We start from the raw sequence: 17,746 nt of genomic DNA on the forward strand, positions 1-17,746 counted from the left end.
AATCGGATAACCACGTTCAGTTAATCTGGCTAAGAGGCCAGCTGACTCATCAAAGTAGTTCTCTTTTTTTGAGCAATTCCTACGTAGCCTCAGGAATTGGCCAAAGGGCAGATTGTCCCTGAGGTTACGAGAATGATGGCTCGTGTATCTCAGGAGCGTGTTACGCATGCTGCTTTTTCTGTACAGGTTGGTGTGTAGTTTGCCTGACTCTGCTTTGATCACAATGTCAAGGAAATTAATTTGCTCTCTATCAAAGTCAAGAGTGAATTGAATGTCAGTAGAACAAGTGTTGAGCCAGAGGTGAAAAGATCTAAGTTGTTCCTCGTTGCCCTCCCAGATGATCACAACGTCGTCTATATAGCGACGCCACAGGGTTATGTTGTCTTTATATGGGTTGTGATTGTTGAGGATAAACTGTTGTTCATACTCATTCATGAAGATGATTGCTAGGTTTGGGGCGAAGCTCGCCCCCATAGCCACGCCCTTTGTTTGAACATAATATTGACCCTGGAAGTAGAAATAGTTTCTGGTCATGACGATCCCAAGTAATTCAATAATGAACTCTGTCGGGACCTTGTGTGGTGCAGGTCTTTTACTTAGTGATGACTCAGTGCACACGAGTGCAGCTGCTTGGGGGATATTGGTGTACAGAGCCGTTACATCCATAGTGGCTAATATTTTAGTACCAGGATCGTGTGGACGCTCATCCACCAATTGGATGGTTTGCATAGTGTCCCTGGGATAGGTGGGGGTACTCTCTGCGAAAGGTTTTAAAAATACATCAATATATTTGCAAAGTGGTTCTAAAATAGAGCCACAGCCAGAGATTATTGGTCTCCCTGGTGGGTGCTGTAAACGCTTGTGTATCTTGGGCAGTGGGCATCCTGGGGTGTTTATTGTTGAGGTAGTCGTGTTCCAGTTTACTAAGGTGTCCTACTTTTAGTGCCTCACCAGTTGTGCATCCTATGATGTTACTGATCTCTTTTGTTGGGTCCATTCTTAATTTCTCATAGTTCCCTTTAACGGATAACTGTGAGAGGATTTCTTTTTTGTAGTCCTCAACATTCTGTATAACAATCGCCCCGCCCTTATCCGCGGGTTTGATCACTATACCTGTGTTCGTCTTCAATGTTTCCAGAGCTTCCGGCTCCTGTTTACTCACATTGTACTTAACATACTGCCGATTGGCCAGTATGCTATCAACATCCCTCATGACCACCTGTTCATATGCCAGAAGTTTGTGAGGCATTAGGTGAGCGGGGAGGGGTTAAATTTGGAGGGGGGTCTTAGTCCACTTCCCGAGAATGTCGGATTGGGAGGGATCTTGAGGAAATATTGTTTTAGTCTGACCTTGCGAAAAAATTGGTGCAATTCTACTTTAAGGTTGAAATTGTTGGGCATAGACGTCGGGACAAAAGATAGGCCTTGTTCTAGGATTTCTTGCTTATTGGACTCGAGTACGTAATCTGATAGATTGACTACTGGATTTACGGACGTATATGCTACCATCTGTAGTGTTGACGACGTGTTTGTATGTCCCCGTGGGTTTCCTGTTGGAAGTGTGTCTGTTTCCTTGTTTTTCCTCTGCCCTGGTTCCACATTGAGCCTCTGGCCCCCCTGGGTCTGCCCCAGGGGCGTCCCCGCCCTCGCTGTGCCCACCATGGTTCCTCAACTAAAAAAGGCTGCTGATCAGTGTAGGTGTTGCCTGAAGTCGGTGCGGCTGAGCTGGGGCCCGGGCGTTCAGTGTCACTATCTGAGCTACTTCCTAGTGATGATCCAGAGAATGTTGTGTATCTCCTGAAGCCACCTCTACCTCTACTAGAGTATGTGCCCTGTTGCTCCCTTATGTAGTAACTTTCCTGTAGGTACGGGTAGGTAGCTTTTTTGTCATAGATTTTATATCTCTTGCCACCTTATCCAATTTAGTTGCCTGGGTGTAAAGGTCAAACTCACGTATTGTCCTTTCTAGGGCCTCCTTTGCGTTGTTTAGGGCCCTATCCTCAGTGATCTCTTTCTTCAAATCAGAGATTTCTTTTGTCAGGCGTTGTACTTCCTCAAGCACCATCCAGTGCCTGGAGCAGTTATTAGAAACAAAATTGAAGTTCTCTCTAAATTTTGGATTATCCAAGAAAATTGCAGGTTCGTTTCTAACTTGTAACCCAACCGGGATGACGTTTGATTGTAAATATTTAGCTAAAGTGTGTCCATGTAGTTGTGTTATAATCAATTATTTCTCTAGACGCTCTAGTTTAGATATTTTCTCATTGAGTGTGAGATCTATGTTAGTGGTAGTTCTCCCTAGAAAAATACTACCACCTTGTTCTTGTAGGAGTTTGTCTATATAGTCTTCACTATACGATAGTGTATCTCTATCCGACATAGTCTGTTCTATGTTGGTGAGAGTGCCAGTGTGCTAGTAGTTAACAATGGGTCAAAACAAACGTAATTAACGAACATTTAAACAATTAACATATAAACCCTCGCAGGAGTTACCTGCACAAAGGTAGCCATTACAAAAATGGGGTAACCCAAAACACTGGTCATGGACCTGGGTACAGTATGATACAAAAAACAGTGGTCCTAGACCTTCATTTGAAGAGACATAAAATCAATTTCCTGTTTGGTACATTCAGTAACAAATTTCGTGAGCATTCCTAAGCACAGTGTAAACTGCTCATAGTATTGAATACATTATTCAAAGATTAAGCCAAAGAAGTGCAACAAAACATAGTTCAATTCACCATGCATTTTATTCTTATGCAAATTGGTGTACAATTGAGAAACTTAATTTAACTGTACTTAATTATTGAAAAACTGAGGTTGCTCTAGAGGGAACGTGCGTAGGAGAAGGGTGCTCAAGTGTAAGGAAGTGAGGAAGAAAGGCTTTCAAGTAGTGACATCGAAAAGGAAACTTCATAGTTTAAAACAGTAGGACTGGTTGTAAATCACCGTCCTATCTAGACTGGCCACATTCAAAGTAGAAAGTCTTAAATTGGTTACAATTGTTATTTACATAGAAATACATTTCTTGAGTGGCACGTTAAGGGATGAGTGCGGGGTTCAGGCTAATCATGGGGGTGTCGACGTTTCGACCCGTCTTATGGCCATGGAGGTAGTTCGGGCCTCGGCCGTGTGGGTCTTCTTCAGGACAGGGTGGGGCAACCTGGGTAGTTATGAGGCTAAATCACATATGCAAGGGTGAATAGAAAGGCAGGGTTCAGGATGTTGCACTGGAGGGTAACAACTTAATTCTATGCGCCAATCACTAAAATTAGGCTTACCCGCCATCACTTGCGGGATGTAGATTCTTAGTCAGAGGTAGTGGGCCACGTAAATACTGTGGCCAAGTAGATTAGGTCCGCTCGTGATAATGTTTAAGAGCAATGGCCAGAAGCTGAAAAAAGAAAGGGTAAGTAAGCATCCCCACTCAAGCCAAAGGTATCTAATGTATAGAGCTAAAAGAATAGACCTACTAGCAATATATCTCCTAGGGAAGGACAATGTGGAAGCAGACAGACTTAGCAGGCAGACGTCATGCAATAGAGAAACTATTCCGAAAATGGAGTACACCGCAAATAGACCTAAATGCAAAATGCCAATACTTGCCTACGCTTTTCCCCCCCGATACCACTGATACACAGGGTACTCAACAAATGCAGGATCAGCAACATGACGCTAATACTAATATCACCTCAGTGGGCCAGACAGTCCTGGTGCTCACTAATAGTAGAGATGGCACAAGCGCTAGCACACAGGTTTCCCAAAAGAGGGGACCTGTTAACAATGGAGAACGGAATGGTGCTACACCCAGAGAGCCTCAGCCTAGCAGCATGGCTCCTGAAGATCTAGAATTTGCACACCTCAAACTACCAGCAAGCACAATGGCGGTGTTCAGGGAGGCAAGGAGACCTACCACAAGAAAGTGCTACGTAGCAAAGTGGAAAAGATTCTCCAAATGGTGCATTAGGGAGAAGCTACAAAGGAAAATTACAAAAGAATCAGCAGTACTAAAATACTTAACGCATCTTCTACAAAATAAGCTGAGCTACACATCACCAAGGGTGCACTTAGTGGAGATAGTGGCTTACACAAGAGGAGAAACAGGAAAGAGTTTCTTCACCTCCCAAGTAGTAAAGAGATTTCTAGAAGGGGCAAAGAGAATCGCACCTCCAAACAGAATGCCAGCACCGGTATGGAACCTCAACGTAGCGCTAACTCAATTGAGGAAGGCACCATTTGAGCCTATTCACAAAGCTACACTGCGCATGCTCACGCTAAAGACAGCCTTCTTAGTAGCTATCACATCGCTATGAAGAGTGAGTGAATTACAAGCGCTAACACTTTAAGAGCCCTACCTACAAATACACAATGATAGGATTATAATGAGAACAGACCCACATTTCATGCCAAAGGTGGTGTCACGGTTCCACATCAATCAGACAATTCCCAAAACCATCCACAAGCACAGAAAGGGTATTACTCACACTGGACGCCAGGAGGGCAGTAATGCACTATATAGAAAGGACAAAAGAGTGCAGAAAGACAGTTCTTTGTATCCTTTCCCAGCTGCTTTTTGGGACGACTAGTTACCAAAAATACCATTGCACGGTGGATTGTACAAACCATACAATTCTGCCACAAACAAGCAGAGCAACAGTTACAAGGAGCAGCGCATGCTCACTCAACAATGAAGAAAGGCGCAACAATCGCATTTCTAGCGAACACGCCTATTCAAGACATTTGCCAAGCCGCAACATGGTCTTCAGTACACACGTTCACTAAGCACTACTGTGTAGATATTCAAATGAACAAGGAAGCGCAAGTGGGACAGAAAGTCTTACAACACATATTCAGTAACCAGCGCTCATCTTCCACCCAGCCACCACAAAAATGACAAACTGCTACAAAGTCTATGCACGGCATAGTGAATCCAGAAAGATTCACACTGCAAACGTACAGTCTCTTACCTGTCGGTGTAGTTTTGCAGCTTTAGGACTTTCTGGATTCACTAGCGATCCCACCCTCCTCCGCTAGAAAGATGAGACAGGAGGAAGAGGATTAAAACAGGAGAAATACTTTAAAGTTAAAAGAAGAGAAAGAGTAACACAAGACAAGAAAAAAGAATCCAAACATGGCTACCAATAGTGGATGCTTCCGGAGGAAGCGCGTCGACGTCACGGAGGACACCAAATGGTGGTATGTCGACGCCCACCTGGGCCACGAAAGAAAAAAAAAGAGAAGAAAGACTACAATTCCGGACCCAACCACTAGATGGCGTAATAATGCACAGCATAGTGAATCCAGAAAGTCTTCAAGCTACAAAACTACACCGACAGGTAAGAAAATATACGTTTCCCTTCAATTGCCTTCATAAGAATAACGAATGCTAATCAATAGTTATTTAGGAAAATGAAATAACACAGCTAAGAATGAAAAACTCATTTCAGAAAAACATAGGTGATGGTGCAGTGCTCAGTGGATTACACGTAGTGTGCAGAATGTAAGAAAGCAACGAGGCTTAGGAGCCACTAATGACTGCAGTTGTATAATGGCTACATTAGATTTAAAAAGTACTCCTAAGCAAGTTTTATCCTGTGAGGGCAGTCTCGTGATAGGGCATCTTAGAAGGTCTTTATCATGTGGAACAACAGGCTGCTGAAGCACACAGTGGATTTGAATAAAGATACTCATCTCAGCATGTTTTCTAATCTTAATCCTTTTGTGTATACAGGAGAACTCCATCAAAACATTTGTGGCTTCCCTTTCTAATTCTGCATACTCCCTGAGTTTCTCTCTGAACTTGGTACTGACCTTGTCCAAATATGTTAGTTTGTTTGTGAAGTTGGCCACTTACCAACTTCATTTACTTGAGGAACTATAAGCTGGGGTGTTATTTGTTCTTAATTCAATGGTTCCATTGAACTCTATAACTGCCAACTATTTTCTTGTGTTCATGACTGTTTTACTCTATGCTGGTTTATAACTTAAATATTGTAATAGGACGTTTGATCAGATAATACTAATCCACTGACCTTCCCTGCAGGCAAGTTGTGACATCTAATTTATGAGGCAGTGCACTTGTGAAGTCCTAATGACTTGGAAGAAAAAGTTAAAATCTCAGGGAGACATGTTCTCTTACTGGAGCACTGTATAATTTGCAAATGGATGCGCGTTCAAAAAGATACCACCACCACTTAATGTCTTATATTAGTTAATTGCCTAAATAAACATGTCTGATCCCTAGTCATTCATCCAAGTCCATTGATGAGGTTCGAGGCCTAAACAAGACAGTTGATTGACTGAATGAATTTGGAATTTGCAAACCACATGGCTACCCAAAACAAGGTTCATAACACTGAGAGAACCAGCAGAAGAATTAACCTGTGGACCTTGCAGTAGAAGAAATAAGAACACAAAGCAGTCTATTTTTTTTTTTTTTAAAAGGCATGTTTTCAGACATTTATGAAAACCATTCCCCATTGGAGAAGCCTGCAGCTGATTATGAAGAGAATTCCACGGTTTTGCAGCTAAGTACTTAAATGAGCATCCTTCAGCCCTAGCCCGCTTAACTCTTGGAACCTAGAGAAGGCGATGCTGGGAGGACCAAGGACTTTTAATGGGAAAATAAAGAGAGATCATGCAGCAGAATTAAAAGGGCCTCCGCCTGTCAATGCTCCATAAACAAAGCAGAGTGCCATGAACTGGATCAGTTTAACCACTGGAAGCCAATGAAGATCTCTAAGGTGAGCCGAGGTGTAAGTGTACTTAGGCAAGTGCCCCAGAAGGCTAGCCTCTGTATTCTGGATAATCTAAAGCTCCTGGATGAGAGCTTTAGTTGCTCTGAAGTATAGCACATTTTCATAATCCAGGCACGACGTAACAGCCTGGATGACCGTTTTCTGGGTCTTGGCAGGCAACTGATAAACTTTCTTAAGCATCTGAGAAAACAGGAGGTAGGTACTGTGTTGAACAAACTTAATGTGGTTATCCAGCAGAATGCCACAAACAAACACAAATTAGGGCTACTGTTCCTAAAGAGAAAGAGGAGCTATCTACAGGTTGTGCAGGACTCCAGCATATACACGGTGGCAGTCAGCAGGACTGTTTCATGAAGCCCTCAAACATCCCAAAGGGATGTCATGCGTCATCATAGGGCTATTGCCCCTTGTTGGGCCGCCGCTGCAATGCCCAACAGGTCCACCAAAGGTACACTTTGGCAGAGATCTTTTATTGTATGCCGTATGATGAATGTAAGGTAGAGACTAGGTGGGTGGTATCTCATGTGTGATGATGGTTAAAACTGATCAGGGAGGCCACCAACTACTTTTACTAACTGGACCTCCCTGTCATATTAAAATACTTTATAGGTAAATGCTATCAATGGGGTCATAAAGTACCCTGGTAGTCTGATGTGAGTTCCCTCTTTAGGGTCCAACTCTAGTCAGTCAACATGTTTCGTGCCCCTAGTGGTCAGGAGGATCTTTGGCGCTTCGGCAGGACAGGAATACTGAGTGAATCTTCCTACCCCACAAATGTGTCAAAAGTGGTGCCCTTTGAGTGGTACCTACTTTTTGATGTTGGCTTTCTAACCTGTCAGGAGAGAAAAAGGAGACAGAATTATCATGTCCCTGGCATAAGAGGGTCTTTTTGACCAAGATGTCCAATATTGTGGACCAAAATCCCAAGAAACCACAGGTGCAGTTCATCAAAAGTGGTCACAGTGGAGATTAATTTAACAAAAAAGTCAAACATCACCATAACAAATCAATTAAATGCAATTCGTTCCTAATAATCACATGATTATATGTTCAGAGGACAGCACACTTGTCTGTACATTTCTAAAATCGGTGCTCAGGAAGAAATGTGCGTGTGTGAGGGTTGTAGAAGAGGAAAGGCAATGTGCAATATATACATCATAGACTGATCAAACCTAGCCAGCCATATGAAGACAAATCTATACAAGACAGCAGAGCGCCTTAATGACACAGATAATTAATGTCTGTTGTCTGTGCTTGAAAAAACAAAAAGGACCATCGACGTTTCGTCCCCCTTGTAAGATGTAGGTTGATTGTTCCTTAGCCTGGGTCTTCATCAGGTCTCTCCCTTACTGGCCTTGAGGAAAGTCTGCGTCTAATATGAGATGTAAATGCAGGGCTCACAATAATGAGCCTTTCATGTGAGTGGATTAATTCTGACTCTGTTTGGTAGATTATGTGTTCTAACCTCAGATGTGTGGCATGAAGAGCTGAAAGGTCTTTACAGGGAGATCCTGAGGTGAAGCCTTGAGCATCTAGTATGTGATGGAAAGTGTCTTGAACCACATTCTGTACTTTATAGGAAGCCAGCATCCGATCTTTATTGCTGATGTCATGTGCCCTCTACAGAACTGATAAATTCATTAAACGAAATTAAATTTGTGTTGATTAGCCAATTCTTATACATAGAGTAATTTCATTTTGGGGTGTGAAGAAGCTGTTTGGGATTTGGTTTGTTCTTGGTCAGTTTTTCAAGCCGGCTCCTGTCAGCCTTGGGCAGATGTCCCCTTATGCTTACAGTTTTCTTGGTAGGGAGAAGGTTGACTTGGGAGAGATGAGCTGTGCAAGTTACTGTAGTCTTCAGTTGGTTTTATTCCTTTTCATGTGAGTAATCCTGTTGCCAATGTACTGATTGTTTCTGTTGGGCAAATGAATAGGTTTTGATACACTAGATTTAGGAGTGCTCTTCCCCTCCACATGTTGGTTGTCTGTTTGTGGAACTTTCTTTGTGAGGTTTACAAGATGGAAGTCTTGGTCAGTTTATCTTCGCTTTTTAGTGGCAGTCTGAAGGTCTCTACTTTTTTAACTGACCAATTGTGTTGTCTGGGTGTAGAGGAAAGGTGCAGGAGAAGACATATTTGTTTGATATCTGTTTTCAGTTGTCATTGGCAGCACTTTGATTCTTTTTTTTTATCTCAAATGCTTTCCGGCTTCCAGGTTATGTTAAATAAACCACAGCCCCAAATTAACATCCAGGGGGTGGTCTTGGTGACTGACTAAAATTCCGCTTCAGTTGTTGGCTGCCAGCAGAATAATAGAAAAGCAACCCCGTCAGCCATTGACATATGATATATAATGTATACAATATGCTAAGCAGGATCTCCAAATTAATGGTCATCTCTTTAGGTACAGTGGGTACTGGTGGATTTTGTTTTGCTTTTAGAGTTTTCTGAATATTTATTGGCTCTCCTTTTAAGCCCTGCTCAAGAGGAATATCTTGTTCTTAGCATGTGTAGCTGTAGATACACATGATCTGCATACTTCTGCCATATAGTGTTGGGGTCAAATGTTTTAAGTTATTTTGTTTGAAGAAGTCTTTCCAAGTCATGAGGTAGTATGTATCTCCTCTTTTAGTTAGCAAGGCTCATTGCCACCGACTCCATTGTTATATTCATTCTCTCTGCCATCGGGTTCAGACATGTACAGAAGGAGCTCCAGGATTCAACAAATTTTGCATTTGCTGTTTCGGACCTGTGCAGTAAATCCTCAATTCCCACAGTCGATAGAAACACTTTATCAGCATCGCAATTAGTTTTCCTCAGTTTCTCATGGATGGCTCCTAATCAACTGGAGGAGATCGGCTTCCCCTATCGTCAGGGCAGTCACGTTCCTTCTGCGGCTCTCCTTTCCCTCTTTCCCACCACTCTGGAGGATGAGCTGCCCTGCATTCAAGGTAATGAAACATAAACCCTTTAAAAAGTGCCCTCAGTGTGATGGAAAATATCCCTAGATCAACCTGCACACAGTATGTAATTTGTGTCTTTCGCCTGACCACAAGTATACCAAGTAAACTCTCTGTTTAGCTTTTCACTGCAAATTTGGCAGCTAACATATTGACTCTTGGCGCGCATCACTATGCAGCAGCAATCCATGGACTTCACACCCGACAGCTACGCCGACGTAGACCCATTCGGCACAAAGTGATCTACCTTTTCAGCTGCTTCGGCTTCTTTTTCAGTCAAATCTTTTCCTTCCAGTCAGAACAATGATGTGCTTATTAGGGGTGATGGTCTCTTGCATTGCTGTCATTCCCCATGCTAAACTAAATAAGTGTCCATTACAGGAATGCCTCCTGACACAATGCTCACACGCGAAAGGTCATCCACATGATCTAGTGCTGGTAAGGGCCAGTACTTATCTATCTCTGCAGTGGTGGAACAGCAACAACCTTTTGCAGGGCTGACCCTTCAGCGACCCCATTTCAAAAGTGACCATCACCTTGGCTTGACAGTTTGGGGCCTCCTGTCACGCAGCAGCTGGGGTTCCATATCAACTACTTGTAACTTCTTCCTATCCAATTAGCCCTAAAAGCCTTCTTCAAGAACTTACAGGGCAAGGTAGTACTGGTAAAGACATTCAACATGACCGTCATGTGTTACTTGAAGAGACAGGGTGGCACTCACTCGCCGCAGCTTTCAGCACTGGTACAAAAGATTTGGCATTGGGCGATTCACCACTACATTCACCTGACAGTAGTGGACAACAACTTTGCCAACCTGCTTTGCGGGGCTCAACAACAAGTCTACAAGTGGGAATTCTACCCACTAGTCCTACTCTCAACACTGGGTGTTTTCGCGGATAAGCCTATGTGCCACCCATGAAACCTCAAAATGTCTAACCTTCGCCTACAGGTTTCCACAGCCCAAGGGAAATGCTTTCTGGCTGAACTAGTCAGAGATATTTGCCTATGTTTTTCCTCCTTTCCTGTTCCTTCCTCACGGTAAGGAAGCTCCTGTATATGTATCTCAACCTCATCCTGGTGGATCCCACATGGGCATAATAACCACGTTTCTCCACTCTTTAAAGATGTCTGTTTCTTCTCAAGAGAAGCTCCCCAACAGGCTTAATCGTTCTACGCACGAACAGGGCAAGATCAGACACCCTGACCCCAGGCAACACAATCTGGCAATTTCGCACCTGGGGTCTTGGAGTTCAGCTATCTAATCTCCCACTGGAATTGCATGGGCATTTTTATGGAAACCCACAGACCTGCTACCAGAGCCTGCTATGCAGCAAAGTGGAATTGTTTTATCTACTACTTTAATTATAAAACACTGGACCCCACAAGTCAGGGGTCCAATACATTGTCTGTTATTTGCAGCTCCTTTAGACAGGGTTAGCATATAGCTCCAAACGCCACAGCTGGTATCTATTGCAACATATTTGTAAAACAGAAATAATTCTTCTCTTTTTAGAATTCCAGTCATTATAACCTTCATGGAAGACCTTAAAAGGGTTATACCACATACAGTTCCACCGCATCTCTTTAAGCGCCTCAGTGTGGTACTTAGAAAAACTAATGGGACCCTTATCTGAGCCATTATACTTTTGCTGTTTCTCTCCTGAAAGGTGCTTTCCCTCTAGCCATTACCTCACTAAGGTTATATAAATATGTTGTATACCCTCAAGTTACAGGAACATTTCATTCAAGTCCATCCAGATGAAGTGTTCTTAGAACTGACCCTTAATTCCTTCCTAAGGTGGTTTCTCCTTTCTTTTTTACAATAACCAGAACATTGGACAGCAGTCTTTTATCCCCACCCAGAACATGACAGAGCTGACCCACACCCTGATAGGCTCAATAGACATAGTCACAAAATTTGGGATACCATTGACAATTGTGACCTTGAATGCCGCCAAGGCATTTGACCTTGTCAGTTGGATGTACTGGAACACTTTGGGGTGGGTAAAGCTCTGATAGATACGCTAACTATGATTTATAAACTCGCAATCGTCCTGGTCCTGGTAAATGACATGCTAGCTGTACAAATTAAAAGACTGACTAGCCTAGGCTGCCCTTTATCGACCTTCCTCTTCGACCTCTATATCGAACCTCTAGCCTAAAGTTTAAGATTGAACAGGGAGATAAAGCCGTTTGTACCAGGAGTATATTCCAGGAAATATCTCTATATGCCAACTATTTAATGGTCTACTTCTCCGATGCTGCATCTGCTATATTACATCTTATGACAGAGGTGAGAAATGTGGCCAGGTTCTCTGGTTACAAGGTCAATGAGTAAAAAACTGAGATAATGTCTTGGAATCAGAGTTGCAGGGAGATAACGAGAGTTGAAGAAATGAGATATTTAGGGGTATCAATTACTCAAGATATAGTAAGAATCCCAGTGGGGAAGCTCGAGAGGCTGCTAAGGAGATGACAAAATCTCCCCTTCACTATATACGGGTGGATGAATTTAGCTAAGATGTCCGTTCTATCCAAGTTTACTTTTCTATTTGACAATATTCCATTACATTTTGATAAAAAGGCTCTTTTGAAAATACAAAGGAAGATCACTTCTTTTATCTGGGCTAGTAAGGGCATATGTCTCTCTGGACTTACAGCTCGACTGCTGGGCTTTGCAGCTGAAAAATAATAGAATGCTCCTCCTTCACCTGGATAAGGCATCGCTGGGGGTAATGTTCAGTGCCACGGTATCTGGCCGATCAGAGGAGGCCTTTTTATATAAGTTCGGGGCACCAAAATTCTTTAAAATGGTTTGTTTGAAATACTTGTAGGTAGCTGCCAAAATATGGTAGGAGGTTGGGTGAATCCTGAGTATCTCGTAGAAAGTTATCCTCAATATGGGATTCCATGGGGTAACCAGAGTGTCTGCTTGACAGCCTTGCAAAACCTCTAAAGCAGAGTGGTATAAACAGATGGGGCCAGGTGGTGGATGACGGACAGAGGCTATCTTGGAACAACTGAAATAGCTGAATAAAAGGGTCATACTCCAGGTTTAAAATCTACCAAGTGAATTCATGGCTCAAGAGCCAGGGTTAGATAGACTCAGATCCCGGCTAAATAGAGAAGGATCTTCAAGACCATCGGGCTATGAAAAAGAAAGTGGCTCATTGGTATCAGCATCTCCTGAAGGCAGCTGAGGAAAACATGAAACAACCTCACCTCACATGGGAAGGATATTTGCCAGTTATGGAGCTGGAAGAAATATGGCAAGCATCTTTGTCTACACTTTATTCAGTGATTAAACCTGCTGCACTAAGGAAATAACACTTCTTCACTCTTAATAGAGCCTATTGGCCCCCCTGAGGAAATTAATAAAAGTAAGGGGAAGCGAGGATTCTGAGTGCACACGATGCAGCAGTTGTGATGCTGATGATGTGCATATGTTCGCCTCCTGCCCTAATTTGGAGGAATTTGGTCAGGTGTGGGTAAGATCATTTCTGATCCTCTAGGAACTAACCATGGAGGTAAGCCCCATTCTGATTACATTGGCCTAGTTCAGCATGAGGCTGGTGTTACGCCCTTCCCAATAAGGTATCGATATCAGATTTTTTTATTTGTTTCTACTTAAAAGAAGGGACATCTGTAAACTCTGATATCAACCTCTTGCGTTCACATGGCAAGCCTTGAAGAGATCGGTGTTGTATTTTACGGTGGTGGATAAGAAGAGTAAAAACTGGGTGAGGGGGAAGGATTTTGGGACCCGCTGAAGATAGGATGAATAACATCATGTCCAATGATTACACCTTCTCCAGTCAGTAGAGACAGGGACGGTTGAGACCAGTTGATGCTGCCCAGCAGTCTTGTCTGAGGTTGAGTCTGATATTGAGCACTTTGGGTGTCAGTATCTCAGTCGGTGCTTCTTGAAAGGTGTATTAGGGCAAAAAAACGGTCCTATATACTTTCCTAAGGTGGTTCCTCTTTCCTTTCTACCATAACCAGCCAATTGAACTTAGAAGCCTTTTTCCTCACCCAGACTTGGTTGCGGAAAGGGCCCTTCACACCTTAGATGTTAAATGAGCCCTAATGTCCTATGTTGATAGAACCAACCCCTTTTATAAAACTCAGCAGCTTTTTGTGTATTTTGCTGAACCTCATAAATGACACGCAATATCAAAAGCTGGCATTGCTGGATGATTAATTAAATGCATTCAAACATGTACCTTAAAGCTAAAAGCTTTCCCACTCCCTCAGGCTGCTCCACTAGGAAATAAGGGGCAACTATGTCCTCTTTAGGGAATATTACCATTGCCGACATATGTAAACCAACTACATGGTCAACCTCACACATGTTAACAAAGCATTACTGTTTGGATATTAACTCCCATCAACAGGTTATGGTTGGCCAAACTGTACTGCAAATTTTGTTTCAGACATATGTATCATCCACTGACTAGCCACCGCTTTAGGGAGTACTGCTTACAGTCTATGCTGCATTTACACCACACATGCTACAATTGGATAATGTTACTTAACTTGTAAGCATCTGTTTGTAACTTGTAGCGCTGTAGATTCACATGCACTTTCCCTCCTCTTCAGAATCAGTGTCCCCATGTTCTCACTCATATCCTCTCCATACTTAAGTTCACCTGCTGTGCGAAAAACAATCTAACTATTGAGTTGTTGCCTATGAGCATTGCCAACGAAGGGAGGGGTCGCATACTGCCTCATGACTCGAAAAGACGACTTCTTACAAAAACAACTTGCAACATCGAACCCAACTCTAGATGACAGGAGTATGCAGAGCATGTGAATCTACAGCACTAAAAGCTAACAGCAAATGCTTACAGGGTCAGTGACATGTTCCTTGAAATAATCTGCATGGCTTAGAAACTATTAGTCACTTCTGAAGAAAATCTTACATTTAATTAATATACTTATTTGAATATGTTGCCTCAAATTCAGTATGATCACATTGCAGCTGTTTAATTTCATACATGCACATGATTTTATGGAATATAATATTTTTGTCACTTTTTCTCCACTGCATAGGTTTCTCCGATGTTGACCACACGTACGCACAGAGAACACTGCTCTTTGATACACTGGTGAATTTCTTCCCAGACAGCATGACCCCACCTAAGGGTAATCTTGTGGACCTTATCACCCTGTAATAGAAATCTTACGGACACTTACAAGAAAATAAGAAGGAAAAGAAGATTTGAGTGTTTTTTTTTCTTTCATGTACTGTGGGAACAGACTGTTTAACAGAAGTGCAAGAATACAATGATCCTTGCTCTGCAAGAGATAGTGCTCAAGTTTCAAACAACATGAGTACCCACCTACTGTGCTTGGATTCATTCTTTAACATTTGTAAGATCACAAACCTACTGTGTGTATAAATGTATACATATATATATTTATATTGATGTGTGTGTGCTTGTATATACATATTTATATGTACATATATACACACACATAGATACGCGTACACACTTTTCCAAGCTGACGTTTGAGAAAGAATGTCAGTGAGAGAAGGGAGATCATGAGGTCTTCCCTCTGAAAACATGGGGTTCGCAAAAGTTCATATATTTCATCTACCACAACAACAAATGTCTCTTTTGTGTTTGCTTCAGCATAGCTGTATCATGAACTTAAACCTATTCAAGATATTCTTGTTGGTTGTGTAAACAGCACAAGACCCATGTGAATGTCCAGGTAATATACGTGTCTTTTTTGTCTTGTAACAACCCTTTCACAGTTACAATGGATGAAAAGCACAGGGTTCACAATTCTCAGAGGCCTGCCAAAGCAACAGAGCCTGCGCATCTGGGGGTCAACCTTGCAAGCACGATTTGGAGAAACCCTACTGTATATACAATTCTTGCCATGTTTTGGATTCCTTTGTTTTTTCAGTCTGACATGCAGAATGTGTGTTGCACAGCAGTGTCTGCATGTGTGCACACATTGAAGTTTGCACAAAAGTGAACTCTAAATTCTTGAGCCCTAGCATTAGGTATAAACATGTAAATCAGTGCATCTGGCATACTGGTGCCATTTTGAAATATGTGAATTGGTTTTCATTTCTTGGTTATGGTTGAAGATGAAACTGTGTGCAGCAGGGCATGTGCCGGTTCCTTTTGTCTTCCAGCATAATTTCATTTTCAGAACACAAGTCAGAACATTGAGAGCTATATGTGAATTTAGCAGTTACGAATTCCTGTGAGATTAAGTAAGCCACTAGAGCGTGCCATGAATCTGTTTTTCATGCACTCTTTAATTTTTTCTTTCTTTGTCATACACTCTTCATGCCGTTCTCTGTTGTGCAGTGTACTGGCTGATAGGGGAAATGAAGAAGCACTTGCCTGGAAAGCAATTGGTTTGTGGGTGTCCACAAATGAAAATTCTTCACAGTAGTTAAAGATTGCCTGTGCCCCACAAATTACTTGTTCTTGTTTATATCTACCTTTTTGTGTCTCTGGCCCTTTGCAATAAATACAAATACATATGACTGGCGTAACTATCTTTCCTCTGCATTATGGGGTGGGTACCTGCTGTCTTAACTTTACCTGCTGAAAACATGGAGCCAGAGCTAAATGCATTCTGTACATGGGATAGATTAAACTTAGCAGTCTCTTTTTTCTCTTTGCACCGCTGATAGCAACTTGCTCTGGTGACAATATTTACAGAAGATGTCTTCCATCTTGGGCACACATGCTATCTGATTCTTTTAAACACATTTGTTCATTTGTTCCCATTTAGCCCTTAGGCTTCAGGCTGCTGTGTGCGGTAAATCTTTGTTTGCACAGACTGTTTGATCCAGAATCTAGATTATAACTATAAACGTAATTTTAGTCTCTGTGTGTTTTACCCCCTCACAAATTCTACCAGGTATAGTTGAAGGAACGTGTGCGGAGGAAACGGGCCAGAATGAGGGTAAATGTGCATAATTTTGATGTGGTAAATAATTTCACATGTTCTCTACTTCGTTCTGACTACCTCAATACCTCAAGATCAGACAGTGTCATCTCCCTGATTAAAACTGAAAGATGTGATATCAGAATCACTGTGCCCTCAGATTGAGCACCCTGAGGCTTTTTTTCAGGAAGATGGTAAAATGCATACTGGTTGTCTCCTCCCTATAAGGAAAAAAACTGTGTGCCAAAGCTACTTCATCCAGTCCTTTCTCTCTACCTCTCTTTATCTCTATGTATATCTCTCTGCCTTTCTTTATGTATCCCCCTATCTCTCCGTAAAAAAAATGGATGAGAAATCTTATTTTGGTGCTATGTAATTGTAATGCAGGGAATACAGGTTTTTGCACTAGGAAGTGCTTCAGTTTTGGTCCAGTGAAGTATCTATTTGTAAACACATTATTGGGAGTCATCTGCTGTGGTATTTTCTAACTTGATTGGTTCGTAATCTGTGCTTTTGTCACTCATATCTTCACTGCTTCCCAATGGGTTTCCCAATCACTCAGTTATAAATGACATTTTTGCCTCCTTAAGAGATACCGAAATTGAAATAGACTATGCGGCTTAAGGGGAAATTTCTTGAATAAAAGCACATATTTATTTACTGATGTGTCAAGAGTATCAAAGATTGAGCCATTGTACAAAGAAAATAACTGAATGTATGTTTTCTTTTTTCATAGCCAGACTTTGGAGTGTTGCATACTAATGTTTGATTTCAGAGAGTAAAAGGTTTTTCATTTTTTACCAATTTCTGTTCTTGGACGATGTTGTGACCCTCCACTCTTAATGCCAAATAAACAGCATTTTGGATTTGGATTTTATTTTTATTCAAAAGCGCAAGAAATGAGACTTGGGCCAAAGAATACCATCATTTACAGAATTGGACTATTCCAGCCTTTAGACAGTTCCACCAGGTCAGACATTTCTGCAGTATTCCTTGAAATTCCTGGTTCCTGTGTAACAGTCTTGTTGCCTCATTGAGTAAAAACATGCAGCATTTAAGTGAAAAAAATATGCTATTTTTGTTGATTTTCGTTTTTGAATTTTACAGCAAT

At 41.9% G+C, this 17,746-nt stretch overlaps 1 protein-coding gene across 2 annotated transcripts in view; it reads left to right on the plus strand.

Annotated features, from left to right (window-relative positions):
* Positions 1–17,505, plus strand: part of MKLN1 (muskelin 1) — a 653,324-nt gene extending 635,819 nt beyond the window's left edge. For both annotated transcript variants that reach the window (XM_085653584.1, XM_085653585.1), the window contains exon 18: positions 14,770–17,505. In XM_085653584.1, coding sequence (XP_085509710.1) covers positions 14,770–14,891 — 122 coding nt within the window. In that variant the 3' untranslated portion in view covers positions 14,892–17,505. The remainder of the gene's footprint in view (positions 1–14,769) is intronic.
* Positions 17,506–17,746: the final 241 nt, after the last annotated feature.

This window comes from Triturus cristatus, chromosome 4_1 (genome assembly GCF_964204655.1).
Source record: "Triturus cristatus chromosome 4_1, aTriCri1.1, whole genome shotgun sequence".
NCBI classification, from domain to species: Eukaryota; Metazoa; Chordata; class Amphibia; order Caudata; family Salamandridae; genus Triturus; species Triturus cristatus.